The sequence below is a fragment of the Onychostoma macrolepis genome, chromosome 08 (assembly GCF_012432095.1).
Source record: "Onychostoma macrolepis isolate SWU-2019 chromosome 08, ASM1243209v1, whole genome shotgun sequence".
Classification (NCBI taxonomy): Eukaryota; Metazoa; Chordata; class Actinopteri; order Cypriniformes; family Cyprinidae; genus Onychostoma; species Onychostoma macrolepis.
In genome coordinates, this window is record NC_081162.1 from 18,936,532 (window position 1) to 18,955,527 (window position 18,996).

Consider the following 18,996-nt stretch of genomic DNA (forward strand, 5'->3'; position numbering starts at 1 on the left):
TCTCTACAGTGTTTCCATAAACAGAGCGCTGCACAGACAGGCTGTCTGAGGTCTGATAAGGAGTCGTGAGAGAGGACACTGGTGGGGAGTGAAAGAAAGGAGGAAGTTTTCCCATGTTCAGCTAAAACGACAATGTGCAACCTCCACCCTGTCATAAATGAGCCACGTTGAAATGGCACAGAGAAAGACACAGCAATGTAGAGGCGTTTGCAATGAATGCATACCCTGCTCAAAGACCAGCTTTTTTTTTTTTTTACTGGTTAAGTGGTGTTCTTTGGGTGCTGGTTAGGTTAGTTTATCTGAAAGTAATAATTCTACCATTTACTCACCCTTATGTCTTTCCAAAGATGATTCTGATGAATTATACTGGTCTGTATGGCTGCAGTGAATGGGTGTCTGGAACTTTTTAGCTTTGGTACTTTGCAGCTTGTATTAGTCTATTTTTTTTTTCATTTGTTGATTAATAATTATACAGGTGCATCTCAATAAATGATAATGTCGTGGAAAAGTTCATTTATTTCAGTAATTCAACTCAAATTGTGAAACTCGTGTATTAAATAAATTCAATGCACACAGACTGAAGTAGTTTAAGTCTTTGGTTCTTTTAATTGTGATGATTTTGGCTCACATTTAACAAAAACCCACCAATTCTCTATCTCAACAAATTAGAATATGGTGACATGCCAATCAGCTAATCAACTCAAAACACCTGCAAAGGTTTCCTGAGCCTTCAAAATGGTCTCTCAGTTTGGTTCACTAGGCTACACAATCATGGGGAAGACTGCTGATCTGACAGTTGTCCAGAAGACAATCATTGATATCCTTCACAAGGAGGGTAAGCCACAAACATTCATTGCCAAAGAAGCTGGCTGTTCACAGAGTGCTGTATCCAAGCATGTTAACAGAATGTTGAGTGGAAGGAAAAAGTGTGGAAGAAAGATGCACAACCAACCGAGAGTACCTCAGCCTTATGAGGATTGTCAAGCAAAATCGATTCAAGAATTTGGGTGAACTTCACAAGGAATGGACTGAGGCTGGGGTCAAGGCATCAAGAGCCACCACACACAGACGTGTCAAGGAATTTGGCTACAGTTGTCGTATTCCTCTTGTTAAGCCACTCCTGAACCACAGACAACATCAGTTACCCGGGCTAAGGAGAAGAAGAACTAGACTGTTGCCCAGTGGTCCAAAGTCCTCTTTTCAGATGAGAGCAAGTTTTGTATTTCATTTTGAAACCAAGGGTGGAGAAGCTCAGCCCAAGTTGCTTGAAGTTTCCACAGTCTGTGATGATTTGGGGTGCAAGGTCATCTGCTGGTGTTGGTCCATTGTGTTTTTTGAAAACCAAAGTCACTGCACCCGTTTACCAAGAAATTTTGGAGCACTTCATGCTTCCTTCTGCTGACCAACTTTTTAAAGATGCTGATTTCATTTTCCAGCAGGATTTGGCACCTGCCCACACTGCCAAAAGCACCAAAAGTTGGTTAAATGACCATGGTGTTGGTGTGCTTGACTGGCCAGCAAACTCACCAGACCTGAACCCCAGAGAATCTATGGAGTATTGTCAAGAGGAAGATGAGAAACAAGAGACCAAAAAATGCAGATGAGCTGAAGGCCACTGTCAAAGAAACCTGGGCTTCCATACCACCTCAGCAGTGCCACAAACTGATCACCTCCATGCCACGCCGAATTGAGGCAGTAATTAAAGCAAAAGGAGCCCCTACCAAGTATTGGGTACATATACAGTAAATGAACATACTTTCCAGAAGGCCAACAATTCACTAAAAATGTTTTTTTTTTATTGGTCTTATGACGTATTCTAATTTGTTGAGATTGGTGGGTTTTTGTTAAATGTGAGCCAAAATCATCACAATTAAAAGAACCAAAGACTTAAACTACTTCAGTCTGTGTGCATTGAATTTATTTAATACACGAGTTTCACAATTTGAGTTGAATTACTGAAATAAATGAACTTTTCCACGACATTCTAAATTGAGCTTATTCCGCCTATTTTTACATTTAGATTAGATTAATTTTGCTGTCATGTAATGTTCACTTAAAGTTAATATTTAAAAACATTAATAATTTAATAACACTAACCTTACAGATTTAATAAATGTAAGCTTTAGCAAATCTCTGAATTAATATTTTCATTTTTAATGATGTGATGCCTAAATTCACTTCACTGGTTCTGGTCAGTGTTGTTATTGTTAATTTATTTTTTGGTAATTGAAATAATGCTGAAATTAAATAAAATATAAATGTTATATGAAAAATTTAAATGTAAATTAGAAATGTCTTTGCAACTAACTGAAATAAGTTATAAGTTACTAACTTAAGTTATAAGAAGTACCAACATTACTAAAAACTGAAGTGAAAATAAAGCTAAATAGAGGTATTATAAACAAATAAACTAAATTCTAAACAAAATTAATAAAAATAAAAAAGGGCAGAATTACTGCAACTAAAATTAAAAAGAAAAATGGAAAATTAACAATGAAAGCAGATTCAAAATATTAAAGTTAACTATGCGTTTTATGTTTAACACTATATAAGTAATACCAAAATAACACAGATTTTAGTTTTACCACTTTTAAATTTAGACACATACAGTATGTTATAAAACAATATACTGTTCTGAATCCCTAATTTTGACTTAAATCCCTGTTCCTCATAGAAAGAATATCCTCAGAAGACTTGTAATGTAGTGCACAAGTCCTATGGACCACTTTTGATGGTCTTTACATGGTTTTGAAACTAGAAAGCCTCAGTCCCCATTTTATTGCAAATGCACAGACCAATATATTCTTTGAAATTTCTCATTTTGTGTTCCAGGTGCGTCATACAGGTTTGGAACAACACGAGGGCGAGTAAACAATGACAGGGTTTTCATTTTAAAGTTTAAGAAGCCTGCTGGAAACATCAGCTTACCTCAAGCATCCAGGCACAACATATGCAAGTCTTTTCAGCAGGGTATTGATGCAAAATAGCAGAGAAAACTAACCTGACATTTGAGGAAATGAGACAAGAGGAAGGAAAGTAAGAGAACGAGGGAGATGTATAGTTGGACTGCTTGGTAATGCTCTGTTCTGATTATTATGCCTGTCAACCAGGGTGAGGAATCAGACCCCTCTCTCTCTCATCTCAGCCCTGTACTTGGAGCGCAGCCTGCAACATGCAGATATTCACAACATGTGCACTCGCATCTCTGTGTGTGCCGCCACCTTGTATACTCAATAATTAGCGGGCTCAGAATGGGTTTGATTGGCATGCGTTGTGAATGTTTTCCCTGCTATGCCATGTATCGTTGTGCACTGACGGAGAACTGACATAAATTCATCCTGAAAACGAGAGATCAACATCCTCCCCCCACAAACCTATGCACATGCACACACCTGTATGGCTCTTTGGATTGGGTGGGAAATTTATCTCAGCAAATTGGGTGAGCAGGTGGCTTATTTTGTGGAGAGAATTTGGGCAATAGGGGAAACTGGGGGGGAAGGAGGGGGTACAGACAAACAAGCCGCGAGGGAGAGAGAGAAAGAGAGAGAGGAAGAGCAGATGGACGAATGATGAACTGAATAAATATGTGTCCACAGATCGGTGTGTTGGCTGTAAAGACTGCCTGAAGCAGCGCTAGCACTGAGAAACGGAGAGATATGAGTGCTCCCATACTCATCAATATGCTGCATCTGGAATTTAAACAAGCTCTTTGCACACTAACTCACTCACTGACTGCTGCTTTATGAGTGAATCTGATGGAGAAACGTCCGTGTTATATTTCACTCCCCAAATTAGAAGGAAAAAAAGAAACAAGGTTTTGCATAATAAAAATGCAGCCATAACAATGTTTTAGATTGTGATGTTATTTTCATGGCATATAAACACATTTTCCTCAATTCATATTGCTGTAATGCGCAAATAATGAAAATCAGCATGTCTAGACACAATGGCTGTGTACAGAATACTTTCAGTGTATGTACTAGATTGGATGGATCACTTTTTGATGGTTGATGAAGATGACTACTCATTCCTAGACATATAGGCATTGTCCTTTGGAACTAATTTCTTGATACTTAGCATTTGAAAAGAGTTGCTCATCTCACAGGCAAGTATACATAATCGGACATGATTTTCTTTATCCAAATTAAATGAAATTCAATACAACAAAGCCTACTACAATGTGTACTTATAGTAGCAATTTTACTATTTAAATAATATATAATAATGTTTTTGCATTATTGTAGCTATGGTGTATAAAAAAAAAAAAATTCTGTTAAGACTTAATTTTCTTTATTTAAAATATTTGTGATTTTGAGGGGAATATGAGCCAGATGTTTCCCATTTTTAGTGAGCTTACTTTACATCTAGAGCATGTAATGTATTAGTGTAGTAAAGTTAACGAGAGGCAAAACCGAAACTTAATTCCCAGAGGAGTGATATTTATAAGATGCTCTGCTGAACCATATGCTATGAGGGGAGGTGTTTATTGTTTTTCTATGTATTTCGATTCATATGCGCTCAGTAGTGCCGCTCTACTGCAGCGTGCATCATCCCTAAAGACGTTAATTTTGCATGACGAGCGTGACACACATACACTCATGCACACGTCTGCCTATCTCTCCTTCTCTGTTCTCATTCCTCCTAGTAATCTTCCCCTCTCTTTCATCCCCGTTTCTCCTCCTCTTCTGACTCCTTCAAAATAATAATAATAAATAAAAAATAAAACCCTGACAGCTTGTGATGCGCACGATTGAGATATTAGGGTTCTGCGGGGTATTTTTGTTAGGTAATTCACAGCCCCGTGAGAGTCTCAGGCAAGTAAAGCTTGTCAGCCCGGGAACTTTGTGATCCTTGCAAGTCGTCTTAGTCATTAGCCTGAACTTTTCGTTTTATTTACGACTGTGCAGTGGATTATCGCCTCCCTGTTTTTGCTTGGCTTGTTTTTACGGCAGTGGATATGATGGATGGGATAGCTTTAATCTTTCAGCGGTCTTTTTTCCTCCTTTTAACGACGTAGAGTTGTTTCCATTTCATCCGTTACGTTCATGATTTACAGAGCATGAAGCCTTCAGCCGGGTGAGAGGTCGACCTTGCCACAGTCTGCTGTACTGCTTGTGATGTGTTTATGATGATGTTTGGCCATTAAAAGCTCTTTTATTACTGACCTCGAGGTGAATTAAAGCACAGGACTTTTGCCCGTCGACTCCCTATTTTCAGTATCTAGACTGAAATGTTATGCACACAGTCACAATCCTTTGTAAGATATGCAAGACCCCACATACAGTAAAAGAGTTAGTTCCAGGTTCTTGAATCTGTTTCATTTTCAGTTTACATTTTTATTAAGCAAGGATGCATTAAATTGTTCAAAGGTGACAGTAAAGGCATCTGCAATTTTGCAAAAGATTTATATTTAAGTGTTTTTATTTTTAACTATTTGTTAAGGAATGCCAAAAAATAATTAAGCACGGTTTCCTCAAAAATATTAAGCAGCTGTTTCCAACATTGCTGATTCGGTGCTCAAAATGCATTTCTTATTATTATCATATTAGATTGAACATTAAAGGAACATGTGACACTGAAGGCTGGAGTAATGGCTGCTGAAAATTCAGCATTGCCACCCTAGGAATAAATTGGAATTTAATATATAGGCCTATAGAAAACAGTCATTTTATATTGTAATAATATTTCACAATATTGCTGATTTTACTGTATTTTTAATCAAATAAATACAGCCTCGGTGAGCATAAGAGACTTCTTCTCTGAAACTGGTGTAGTATGATTCCTTAGGGGTATCGAGAACTAACTTGGGGTCAACCGCAGCAGTATGCTCTATTTTGCATCAAATGCTAGTACTGATTAACCAACAGTCTGTATAAGTGAATAGAGTGCAGATGAAACCTGTGGTTTTGATGGTGAAAGACGATTCCACCGTCTTGGAATGGGGCCTGACCTAGAGAAAAGCCAATTTCCCCAGCTGTTAGCTTAGGCACAGTTTGTTCATTTAGCTCTCGTATATTTTCGCCAAAGCTGTTAAGCAGCATCTGTCTACGGTTCTCCGTTTCCCGATGTTTGTTTATTTGTGTGTGTGTGTGCGCAACAGTGCAGCACTAGCCTGATTCATCCCGTTTTTGTAGATTGCTGTATTTGTCTGGGTGTTTTTCATGTCTGCAGTGAGTGAAAAATAGCTCAGGGTGTCTCTGCATGAGAAGACGCTGCTCTGCTGGTTCAACCTGACGCCACACTCCATCAATTCAGAATCAGGATTACTGCTCCATGGGAAAAACGTGCGCGTCTCTTTTCCCTGTCAGGAGTTATGGAATGATGCTGTGCATCTTTATAATGCGACACAAGGTCTTTGACGTGAATAGACCATTAAGTAGATCTTTAATTTCATGTTTCATTCACCATGAAAAAATCTAGCAGGAGTCACCAGGCTGCTTTAAAGTGCCCTGATGAATGGCTTCGGGGCTTTGACTGTGTCTGAAAAACAACCTATTAAAACGGTTGTGGCAGAACAGGAGAGTGAATTGGACGTCATGCTATCCAGAAACAGAGGGCAGTAAATACTGAATGGCAGTCCAGACCGTGGCTGCTGGTCTCTGATATGGTTTTTGGCTGGCTTGGTCCATTCCCCCTGGGGTCAGAGACTGAGGTTAACCGTCTCGGGTCATCGGAGCAGTATTTTAGGTTATGTTCAGGAAAGAAATCAGCCTCCTCTTGGCTCTGGGTTCTGCCAGTTTCACTGCTTTGAAAGCATTCCAGGCATTTTTGGCCTCTTTCTACATATTCAACTTTTGACTTCCGATACTACATCCAAATTGCTTTTTCCCCACCTTTCTGCTGTTTTTCTTTTCCCGCTTGTTCTCTGCTGTGCTTTGCCACCTTCATTTTAAAGGGATAGCTCACCCAAAATAAAAATGTATTTATAAAAAAAGAGAAATCTTAAAAGATGTAGTTCACGCAAAAGTTAAAATTCTGTCATTTACTCGCAGTCATGTCGTTGCAGACTTTTCTGTGAACACACAAAAATAAGATATCTTAAAAAGTTTCAACTGTTTTTGTCCATGCAATTAAAGTCAGTGAGGTTCAAAACAACCTTGGACTTGACTTTTATTTACACTTATTGACTTTCATTGTTTGGACAAAAACAGTTGAAACACTGTTTGAAATGTCTTATTTTGTATTCCATCGAAGATAGTCAGTCATACAAGTTGAGAATCACATGAGAGTGAGTAAATTTTTCACTTTTGTTTGAAATATATCTTTAAGATGTCTCTTCTTTTTGTAAAGAAATTGGCCTATTGTGTTTTATATTAAATATTTTTTTCTTTTTACTGTTATGTTTATTTCTATGCATTTGTTATGATTATTTTTAAAATCCATTGTAGCACTTTGAATTACCATTGTGAAATGTGCTATATAAACAAGCCTGATTTGCTTTGGAAAAACAAATTGTCATCCAGAAGTTCAGAACTATATTAGTTATAGTTACTAGTTACTTCTCACAAATAGAGTTACATCATTATAAAAGTAACTAATTACCAGGGAAAGTAACTATTGCGTTACTTTTAAAAAAATGTTCAAATGTCAAATAACTTTGAATGCCCCCAATATTAAATGTTAAATTAATGAAATGAACACTAAAAATAATAAATTATTATTATAAAACATTGTACATTAATCTACACTATTTATCTACTGACACTTATTATCAGTCAGTCAAGCATTATAATATAATATTATGATAATTTAATATTATATGATGATAGAACTAGTAATTAGAATAACCAAGTATGAATGCATATTTGTCATCAATATAAAACGCACTAAGGATTAATGAGCTGCTGGGTTCATGAATATTAATCACGTTGTCTGCGTTCGCTCGAATTGATTTGCTGAAATCAAAACAGGGATGATAATAGGTGAGCGCCAGCCAATGAGATTGTTGTTTGCACATTAGTTCCGCCCACTATCGGAGAAACCGGCAGTTCTTAAAAGCTGAAGAATTCCAAAACAACTCCGTTATTTTGACCGGAAAATACAACAAAGAATATCGTTTACACGTAGCGCGTCAATTCTGCATGTTATGAAAGACTCTCTTGCTCTGTATCTTTCTTTGCGTGCGTGTATGTAAGAGAAAGCGACGGCGAGCCGTGCGCTTCACACTAGAGTTTATGGCATGTCAAATACAGCTACACTGCCCATCCATTCAGATGAACTGAAAAATGTAATTCTAATAATATAATATAGTAACGCCACATTTTATTGTCAGTAACGGTAACGGTGTTGTAACGTGGGAAACAGTAATTCGTTTGATTACTCGTTACTGAAAAAAATAACGCTGTTAGTAACGCCGTTTATTTATAACGCCGTTATTCCCATCACTGATCATTTGTGATAAACTGCTTTCAAAATGATAGAAAAATGTCTGATTATCATAGAAAACTACATGCTGAGATGCCAAAAAAATTTATGTTGCCTTAGTAGTGGATCAACATGGTTTGCATCCAGGAGCCTTTAAGGCAAATTTGATAATATGAGGTGACAGTGTGGGTTTCATGAGAGGTCAAGGCCAGGCCGTGAAGCAATTTCACATAGCAAATGTTCTATTGCTGCTGCTCGCAACAGGATGTGCTCTCTGTAGGGGTCTTATGTAAGTGAATTGATCCGTTATAGACTATGATATGCTGTAGCTGTTCAACTGTGCCAAGACATTCCTTACCTTCAGATTCACAAATTAGAAGAGAATGTCGGATAGTGGTTTAATTTCTGGTCTCTGTGATCATTCGGGGCTGATAATGCATGTGTTAATTCATGCCGTTATTACTGATCACTTCTCTCATTAATGCCATTCTCTAATCTCATTATCAGTTTTTTATCTGGGACACACATAAATGAAGTTTGCTCTCAAATCCTTAGATGATTTATCATGTTCAAATCCCTCAGGGCTCCGTAATGAAATCAGTGCTTTTCTTCCTTTACCCAGAATACATATCATCTGAACATTTGTGCTGTTTGAAGGCAGAGAATAGATCTCATAATAACCTTATTCATACACAAAGCATTTGAATTTCAACCAGGTTTAACGTCCTTGAAATTCCAAGTATGCAGCTTGACATTAGCATGGTGGCGGCTGGCCAGATACTCATTCTGCTCATGATCTCCAACTTGGAGTTGCCACTTCCTTTTGTTTTTGTTCTCTGGTCTCAATTGACCAATCATTCTTGAGAATACTGGCAGTAGATCAGAGTTCATTAAGCAGCCTACGCTACCAAGCTATTATTGATTAGCTAAGTGATTTGTTATCTTAAGTAACAGCTTCTCAATGGTCGGTCAGAGATACTGCCATCCCGTCCATGCTCCTCTCACGGTATCTTAATGACCTCATTCAGATAATTACCTTCTCAAACGTTCGTAATTACATTGACAGGGGAAACTCTATAGAGGCAATATGTGAATCCTGTTGTTGTTGGCTTTGTTAAAAAGTGTTTAAAATCTCTAGTTACTAAAAATAAGGTTTTTTTTTTGTTTGTTTGTTTTTGTATGTTGATTTTCCTAAGAGAGTAAACACTGTAGTGCTGTGGGTTTTTTTGAACATTTTGAACATGATTGAGCTCTCTAATAGGTTAACTGACAACTGATTTGTGTATGTGTGTCAGGTCTACTTGTTGGCTGAACAATGCCATTCTTTCCATGCCATTCATTTCCCATAATGATTAAAGAGGAACAGGTTACTAAAATATGAATATGTTTCTTCCACTACTCTTCAGCATCACTGCGACACCACTACTAAATCTACAGCATGATGTGTAGTCTGATTCCTGCGTGAAAGTCTCTTATGAGCCAGTTCTTTAGCAAATCAAATGCATGCAGTGCAACCAATGCATCTCATCTCTAAGCAAATGACTCATATGAATTGATTCTTTTCAGTAAATAAAACTCATACAACACTCACACAGTACCTATATCTTATCCCTGAAGAAATTACTCTTATGCCTTGGTTCTTTTTAGTGAATCAGACACGGCACAACCAGTGTGTCATAAATCCTTGAACAAGTAAGTGAAAAAGGTCCATTGTCTGCTATAGTGTAGGGATGTATAAATCTCACACAGAATTCACCTTCAAACCAAACAGAATGCTATTGGTCAATGCAGTGAATTCATGTGACCAGTTTGAACCCTTTGCGATTATCTACATGGGGAAATCTTTCACCCTCTTGTGAAATTCCCAATTGCATGGTTTCCTATTGAAATGAATGGATTTCGTCCGTTAATATTCACCATTTAAGGAGCTAGATTCCTTAAAAGGAATCTGAACCAGAATCAAGAAAATTCCCATCTCTGATGGTAAAGATGGTAAAGACTGCATTGAATGTTAGTATGGTATCAGTGGACCAATCGTGCTACCTGAATTGACATTTGCCATAATTAAAAGTGGAATGGTGTATATGTTATATCCAAGCTTGTATTTACTTCACCCCCTCCTCATCAGTTTAGCTTACTGTCCCCTGAAACACTATAGCTCAGAGTTTCTAATTATGCTAATTAAATGCGTGAGGCCTGGCGCATACTCGTAAATGATTAATTGTAACAAGACAATAGAATCACTGATACCAACTTATGGCAGCGTCTTCTAGTTTAAGCTATCCTGTTCCTTCATTCCCCATTTGGCCTCTCTTCATTTTCTCTCTTTTTCTTCTTCGTGTAAGCCTATTGTTGGGCATAATTTGCTGCATTGGGTATTGAACTATTAGTGTGTGGGGCGGCCTTGTTCAGACTTCAGTAGCAGGAATTCTAGAAATGTCCTGGAAAGATAGATAGCCCTGATAAAACGTCACAAGCCATTTCACTATAGAAATAGACCCACAATGGATGTAGTTGTGTACACATGTACATGTGTGCGTTTTGGACAGCAAGGCCACGCTCTGACAAATGAGAGCTGGCTGCTTTGCATTGTGTAACTCAGTTGGCGCTTAGCCACAGGAAAATGAGAAGGGTTTTTTTGAATAAAGAAATTGAGGCTGTCGGATTTTAATACATGTACGTGTCGCCTTAACACTTAACGTGGCGCTGAAAAGCTCAACTGACGCTGATTTGTTTATGTTTGCACTGCGACTGTAACTAACAGCATTTCCACTAAAGTTTCAAAGCAAATGTTCTCAGCTTGTTAACACTCAAGCAGAGCTGAGTACTACTCATTCATATATTGAGTTTCATGCTATTGAAACCACTGACCACTGTGGAAAATATATCAGAACCGCATGACAACTGGCCTTATTATTTCCCAGGTTTTTCAGTCGTTCTTTTGTACAAATACAACAGTTCATTGTACAGTTCATTTAAAAGGTATGAAAAGCATGCTGTGCCTTTTCATAAATACTGGTTTTCCATTATTGACCCTTATGTTCTGTTGAGAATGGCTTTCTGTTTTGTTGTTCAATTTTCTTGATCTGTTCCTCTGGCTTAATCAAAACCCAGTATAAGTATTATTGAAGTTTTAAAAGGTTCACCCAAAAATAAAAATACTCTCATTACTTAGTTAACCTCATGTTGTTTCAATCCTATATGCACTTCTTTCTACTGCAGAACACAAAACTAGATTTATTTTTGAAAGTTCCAGTGTTGTATTGGACCTCACTGACTTTCCTTGTATGGACAACACAGTGTAAACATTCTTTAAAATATATTCCTATTGTGTTTCACTGAAGAAGGAAAGTCAGTTTGGAACAACGCAAGGATTTGATACCATTTTTCATGGCGGAAAACTGAAGTGTGTATCAACTTGATACAGCAATTTTCTGTATGTTTTTCAAGCTATTAAAATGGTGTTGGTGTATCTCAAACCAGTAAAAGATACACGCAATCATACATGTATCATCTGTCTATTGAAATCTCTTTTTCAGACAGTACCATTACGTTAAGACTATTACAGACAATACTATTGTGACAGTTCTCCAGAGCTTCTCTGTGCCTCTCTGAAGTGCAGAGGTAATTTTCCACATAGATTGCATTGCACTTTAATTTGAGTGACATTTGTGTTTCCATCACATCATCTCTCTTTCTGCCGTCTTTTTTTCAAGAGGGCAAGAGTTCTGAAAAAATACAATGCCTGTCTATATCAGGCATTCAATTTAAAAGTCCATCTCTACTTGCAGTAACTTTCTCAAGTACACACATATGCAGCCGCACTCAAGTTATATGCAAAAATGAATACTTAGTCACAGTACCTACAGTAGGCAGTACTTTTAAAGGGATAGTTCACCCAAAAATGAAAATTCTGTCAATTAAAATAGTCCATGTAACATCAGTGGTTTAACTGTAATTTTATGAAACTATGAGAATACTTTTTGTGCACAAAGAAAACAAAAATAACTACTTTATTAAAAAATTATTCTCTAAACCTACTGTGAGCTACAAGGTTGTTAATCAATGCTATATGCACATTATTTCAACTTTTTTAAAATAAAAAAATCATTTTAACAGTAGAATTCCTTGTGAAAAACCAAATTACTCATGATTATCCAAAAATGTCTACGTCAGTCAGAGAATTGCAACAAGCAAATCATGCCCACGAAGCACTTTTAATGGCATAATAGTCTATATATATATATATATATATATATATATAATATAATGAACATCCTTAAATAGTTTTGTATGTGTAATTTTTTATTCAGATTGTCATAATGCTTCATGGCGTTGTAGTTCTGCTCTTTAATAAAGCTGCCAAGTACGCAGTCCAATACCTCTTTTACCCCCAAATACTTTTGTTGCTTTATATCAAAGTTTGTGATGTTTTGATTCACTGAAGCTGGTTGGTTTGGTTCATGGCTTATAATTCTTTCATGAAGACTTTCAAAAAAATTCCTATTGTATATACTTGGTGCGTAGCGCATTTCAGATCAGTAATTTCAATGTTTATTTTGGTTAGGATGCTGTATGTAGCAGTAGACAGCAGGAAAGCTCTCTAGGTTCTTAAACAGAGCTTCCCACTCACATGTGCTCCGGCCCCCTCCCCATTCCTGGCTCTGTATGAAGCCCTTTTGTTAGACGTCCGGGCAGTTCAGTCCTGGGTTCCGTGTCTTTGATGACAGTTCTGTGACACACCACACCGACTGGACCATTAGGGCTGACTGGCACAAATTCTATTGGTGGATGACTTAATTACTGATCTTAATCTCTGGGGTGATGTTAGAGATGCTTTAGAATCCATCGGAGTGCTAGTTTAGTTCACAGAAATGTGCATCCTGCTAAATCTTCTGCCACCTCACCTGACTCTTTTCTCCACGTTCCTGTTATAGTGCCGGAGCTCCCCTACCATGACGACTGTACCCAGATCTTTCATCGGGATCTTGTGGCTCCTGCGGTTGGTGTGTGCGGTCTTCCCTGAGGAACCGGGACCTCTGAACTTTATCCCAACTGAAGGTAGCGTTGTCTCTATTTCACATGCAGTCATCAAAGATCAGGGTTGGGCCCGTCTGCGCTCTCAGGCTCTCAGCTTTCACTTTCTAATGCAGAGCAGGCATGTGATTGATCACTCATCAATAATATCGATTCCATGCATCCCAGCCTAACTCATGCTGGTCTATCTAAGCTGAAAGATGAGAAAAGCAAGGGGGTTTATAACGCTCAGGGTAGGAGGATAAAGAGACGAGGAGCTATGGAGCTTATCATATATTAAAAGAGAGGAACCGATAGAGAAGGAGAGTAATAAACAGGGTTGAATATTTGAATATTTGTACTTCGTTATTATGGTTAAGTATTAACGTGGGAAATTTTGGATCTTGTTCGCAAAATTATGCGCAATGGTAAATGTGACCACAGGGCTTTTCCAGCTTGTTAGAACTCCCCAAAAGGTTAATGTATTTATATATTTAATGTGAGGAAAGAATAATTAAACTGTAATAATGTAAATTGAGGTAAAATTTGGTTTGTTCATGTAGTAGTAGTAGTAGTAGTAGTATTGATCATTGATCTTGCCTTGATGCTTTTCTACTTACAGATACAACTGCATTCATATATCAAACAACAAAATCAGATATAAAATCAGAGTTGTTTGATAATTTAATGAATTTAATGTTTAAAAATTTCCAGTAACAATTTAAGGTAACAGGTTTCAGGATAATACTTTAAAAATACACACAAATATAGGCAGCTATATATTTTCTATATATTTTCACAGTTTTATTTTTATTAATTATAATTATTATTATTAATAATAATAATAAGTATTCATTTTTTTAATTAATTTATATTTTTCATTTCAATGTACTTTTTGAAATTTAATTTTACATTTAATTTAATTTGTTTTATTTGTTCTACAATTACATTAAAATATCAAACAACTACAAAACCAGATACTTGAAATGTTTAAACTTTAAATTTACCAACTTATTAATGTCATATAAAAGGTTTCAGGATAAATGATATTTCTCAGTGCGTTTTACACCTCTGGCAACAACACTACTTGACTGAGCCGACAAATGATGAGAACAGACTTTATCTGTGAAAACCACTGAAGAGCAACTACAGGCAGCTGTCAACATTTTTATCTCAAGTGTGACTCGCGAGTGATCGAACGCCTCTCGCCTTAACGGATCACCTCACCCACACCCATAAGTGCAATGAAGAGATGATACAACCCTCTGTCAACCCTGTCCTTTTATCACTCACTGTCTCATCTACCTCTTTTCTCCTCAGTGGTGAGAAGGTATCCTGTGTTTCTCGGACGACCCCATCGCTCAACACTCAGACAGGAGCCCTTACACATTCAGAGGATCCTGCAGGTCAATCGTACCCTTTACATCGGAGCCAGGTAGGGTGTGAAATAATGCTGGTTAGCATGTGCGTACCCTGTAATTACCGTTATATCAGCATCTGTAATTACCCGCACAGAGATGTGTGTTTAAGTAAATTATGTGACATTCAAAAACAATCTCTTTTGAGATCAAGAGTCTGAATTGGTGTTTCTTGTAGATAGTAATTAAACACCTTTAAAAGGCTTTAATAGCTATAATTCATCCAAAAATGAGGATTCTGCCATCATTTACTCAGCTTCATTTTGTTCCAAACTTGTATGCCTCGCTTTCGTCTGTGGAACATAAAAGAAGATATTTGACTTTTACTGTTAAGAAAAAAAGTCAGTGGGTTCAAAACAGTTAAAACAGCCTTCAAAATATCTTTTTGTGTGTGTAAATTGGAATAATGTCCATTTTTGTTATATTTATTTATTTATTACATTTTAATTTACTTTTTTTATTTAATTGTACACTATATTGTTTTATTTTATCCCTGATCTTACCATGATGCTTTCCTACTTCTGGATACAACTATATTCAAATATCAGCAGATTTTATGGTGTTATTTGTAATATCAAGTTGTTTTGAAGATAGTTTTAAGATTATTGAAGATAATTTAATGGATTTCAATATTTTTTAGTACTTTATTGGAGATTTGAACTATAATTCTCACAATGAGTGAGAGAAAAAAAAAGGATTTTAAGTTTAAACATTTCAAGTAACAATTTAAGGTAACACATCTTTTTCAAAATATCTTTTTCCTTTTTTGTGGTCTGCAGAAGAAACCCACACAGGTTTGGAATGACATGATCGTAAATTAAATTTTTCATTTTAGAGTGAACTGTCCCTTTAAGAAGCATGCTGAGTTATAAATGTAAAACTGTGTTATAAATGTGAAGTCTGGACACCTGTAGTCTTTTCAGGATTTTAGTCCAGGGTGGGGCTTTGAAAAGATCACGGGGTCAATGATGTTTTTGCTATCCTGCATTTTTTGCCTACCTCACAGGAGCCGGGGTTAGGAATAGATAAACAAAAATAAAACTTCATTAGGTATGGCGCTTTACAAAAATAAGCAGTTTTTTGTGAATTTATGCAGCATACTTCCCAAAAATGGCTGGCACGTCCACTGGGAGAGTTCAAACATATGGTGATAGTTACCAAAAGTTGTAGGGGTCCGGAGGGGGAGGCGTCATACTCTAATAAAGACCCTCATACCGTGTCAGGAAATGACCTGCCCCCTCGACCATGTCAAAAATTAAAACTCAAAAATAAATATATCACAAAGTGCCATATAACTTAAGACTGGGCTATCTCATAAAAAAGGGCAAAAGTCTTTGGCCTAAAGAAGCTCAACTGGAAGCAGAGCGACTGTTTTATGTACACTTTCCAACATGGTGCCACTGTGGCCGATGTAATTCGATGAAATTCAAGCCCCGCTGTGTGCAGTCAGCAAACTGTATGTACCTATCAGTGTCTGAAGTAAATGGAGGTGTTTGCTGTAGCCAACTGAAAATGACCTCTGTGGAAAAGGAGATTTATTTAGCCGATGACTCAAGAGGGAGCATTCAATAACAACGGCAACACCGAGTGAAATAAAAAGGAGGCAATACTGCTTAGGTGCAAGGGAGAGTCAGTGAAGTTTCAAGTCAAGGATATAGACAGCCCGGATTGACTGAATAAAGTCTGCAACGGCGTGCTCAAGTGCGATAAGGGGTGCAGGCGGGCTAAATCCTGTTAGCATTAGCATAACTGCTCAAAACCATGCCCCAAGAAATCGGCCAGCCTCTCAACCCCTTCACAGTATTACCTTGCCAACACCTGGTCAGGGATGAGAGGACTGAAGTATTTTATTAAACATGTTCAGTTTCCTCCAGAAATTTCTGCACTTCCTCCCAAGCGAATGCAAACTGGCCCCAGACTTGTTGGGGGCCATAAATAAATACACCTATAAGACAAATGAGGTGTTTCTTTTGTGATCTGTATAAATAATTAATGTTCCGAGTAACTAGAGGAGGGCGACTTAGATTGCCAGCGGCGACCTGGTTAAGTCACATTAAATCAAGCCTCAGCCACCTCGTAGTGTTTGACCTCGTTGAGAGGTCAAGTCTTTCAATTAGGATCAGGAGTGAAACTCAACACATTCCACCCTCAAACCTGTCACTAACGGTGTGGGACAGGTTCCGGCTGACCTCTGAGGTCACAGAAACACCGCCTGACTGGCGCACGGCCTCCAACGGTGCAGAGAAATGAAGGACTCAGCTGCCGTCAGGGCTGCTGTGGGACGTGGGAAGAACGGTTTGAGACCTCCTGTAGTGCTACAATTGACAAATACACTTTCTCGTTTAGCTGTCTCCTTCATAGCTGATTTTAAATATAGTCGGGTCCCCCACGAGAGATCCTGAGTCTCTCAGGTCCCTTTTCTGCTTGTCAGTATGATCATAAATTTGTAGCACTGAATGAGGGCATGGTATTGTACCATACACACAGTACTGCATAATATATCCCTCAGCATTCCTGCATGAGCTGATAAAATATACAATGAATGCAATGTAAGTCGCTTTGGATAAGTGCCTGCCGAATGCATAAATGTAACGTAATGTAATAATAGAGTAAAGGTGGCCAAAGGCACTCCATCATTCAGACATTCTACCAACCTTGAGTGAAGAAAGATAGATAGAGTGAGATGAAATCAAATAGGGAAAATTAGAAGTTACAATCCATTACTATGTGGCATTGCCACGTGATTGCTAAGATGTACTGTATGCTTGCTTACTGGATAAAGTCAAAATAATCCATGCCGAGTTTATGATATTTTGGTCTGTAGATATGATTTGTGATTTAGATTTTATCTGCCAGGTGAAAATTGCAATTCAAATCTCTTGGAAAGTAAATTAAAATATATATATATATATATATATATAAGTAGAAAAAAGTTTGGTGAATGTATTGTTGTAGTTTATTGCTAGAGTTGTGCAAAATTCAGATTTGAAGAATACAATCCCATCCATCCATCCATTCATCCATGGCTTTAGGCCTACGTTGCTTTTCTTGCTAAAAACATTTAATTTGAATTCTGCTTCCTTGAACTTGAATTGCAATTCTGCATCCTGTTTGTTTCAGAAATTGAACTGGAATAAAATTAAATGTTCAGTTCAAATCAGAAGGGAAATCAGCCTTTGGTTTATGCACATATCATCTAATCTTACTGAATAAAAAAAGTATCCACCTTAAGCAAGTGTATATTGTTTTTATGCACATTTTGGAAATTATCTTGGTTTTTCCATCCAGCATTTTTATGCAATGTTACTAATTTCACATAAGACTATATACATGGAAACTATGCAAGATGAGTTACATGGGGAAATTTTGAAAGATGATAAAAACTGCAGTTTGTGTACAAGATGGTGGAGGTACTGATAAAGAGAGAGTTTTTACTGGCCCCTGTCTGTTCTATTCTTGCCAATGTTCTGCATGTCTTGTCCAAACCATCTGTGTTGTTTGGTAACCTTGTGCAACTATAAAGCCTGTTTTTATATTCATGTAAATGTGAAAGTACCTTTGACCTCCAAACAGACCCCTTGCTTTACTTTGCCGCTTGGGTGATTGTATCTGCTTAAAGTTTGTGCTCTCTAAATAAGACAAGTACTGTGTAAGTGTATGATAATTTTAACCAGGGCACTTAGGGGCCGCCCTGCTCAGAGAGGGAATGGCCAAAGGGGATTCATTTTAACAAACCACACAGAGAGGGATTAAATAATTCATAGTCAGTCTCATCTCTCTTCAAAAACACACAAACAAACACACACACACACACACACACACAAAAGTCTACTTTTTTGTTGATGTGTCCACAGAGCAGTGATGCAGATGGAAGGCTGTGAAAGATAAGATCAATACTACTGCAATAACATGGGCTGGTCTGTGAGCTTGGCAAATTCACAGATTACAACATTTCAGACAGAAAAGGGAAAGAGAGAGACACGCACACACACACACACACACACACACACACAAGATTTGAAATTCTCCAGGTCTCTCGTCAGGCCGCGCAGCAGCTCTTAGACCTTGATCAATATTCAGGCATAAACCACGGTGCTCTATAACACCAAACACGTTATGATTAAAAGAGATCAGATTCATAGAGACTTTAATAGACACCGCAAGGTTATAGAAAGATTATTAAAGTGGTTGCAGGAAG

At 37.5% G+C, this 18,996-nt stretch overlaps 1 protein-coding gene across 7 annotated transcripts in view; it reads left to right on the plus strand.

The window, feature by feature from the left end:
• The window catches only part of sema6bb (sema domain, transmembrane domain (TM), and cytoplasmic domain, (semaphorin) 6Bb), a 125,286-nt gene that overhangs the window by 51,557 nt on the left and 54,733 nt on the right, over positions 1–18,996 (plus strand). For all 7 annotated transcript variants that reach the window (XM_058784517.1, XM_058784511.1, XM_058784510.1 and 4 more), the window contains 2 exons: positions 13,302–13,425; positions 14,701–14,815. In XM_058784517.1, coding sequence (XP_058640500.1) covers positions 13,320–13,425; positions 14,701–14,815 — 221 coding nt within the window. In that variant the 5' untranslated portion in view covers positions 13,302–13,319. The remainder of the gene's footprint in view (positions 1–13,301; positions 13,426–14,700; positions 14,816–18,996) is intronic.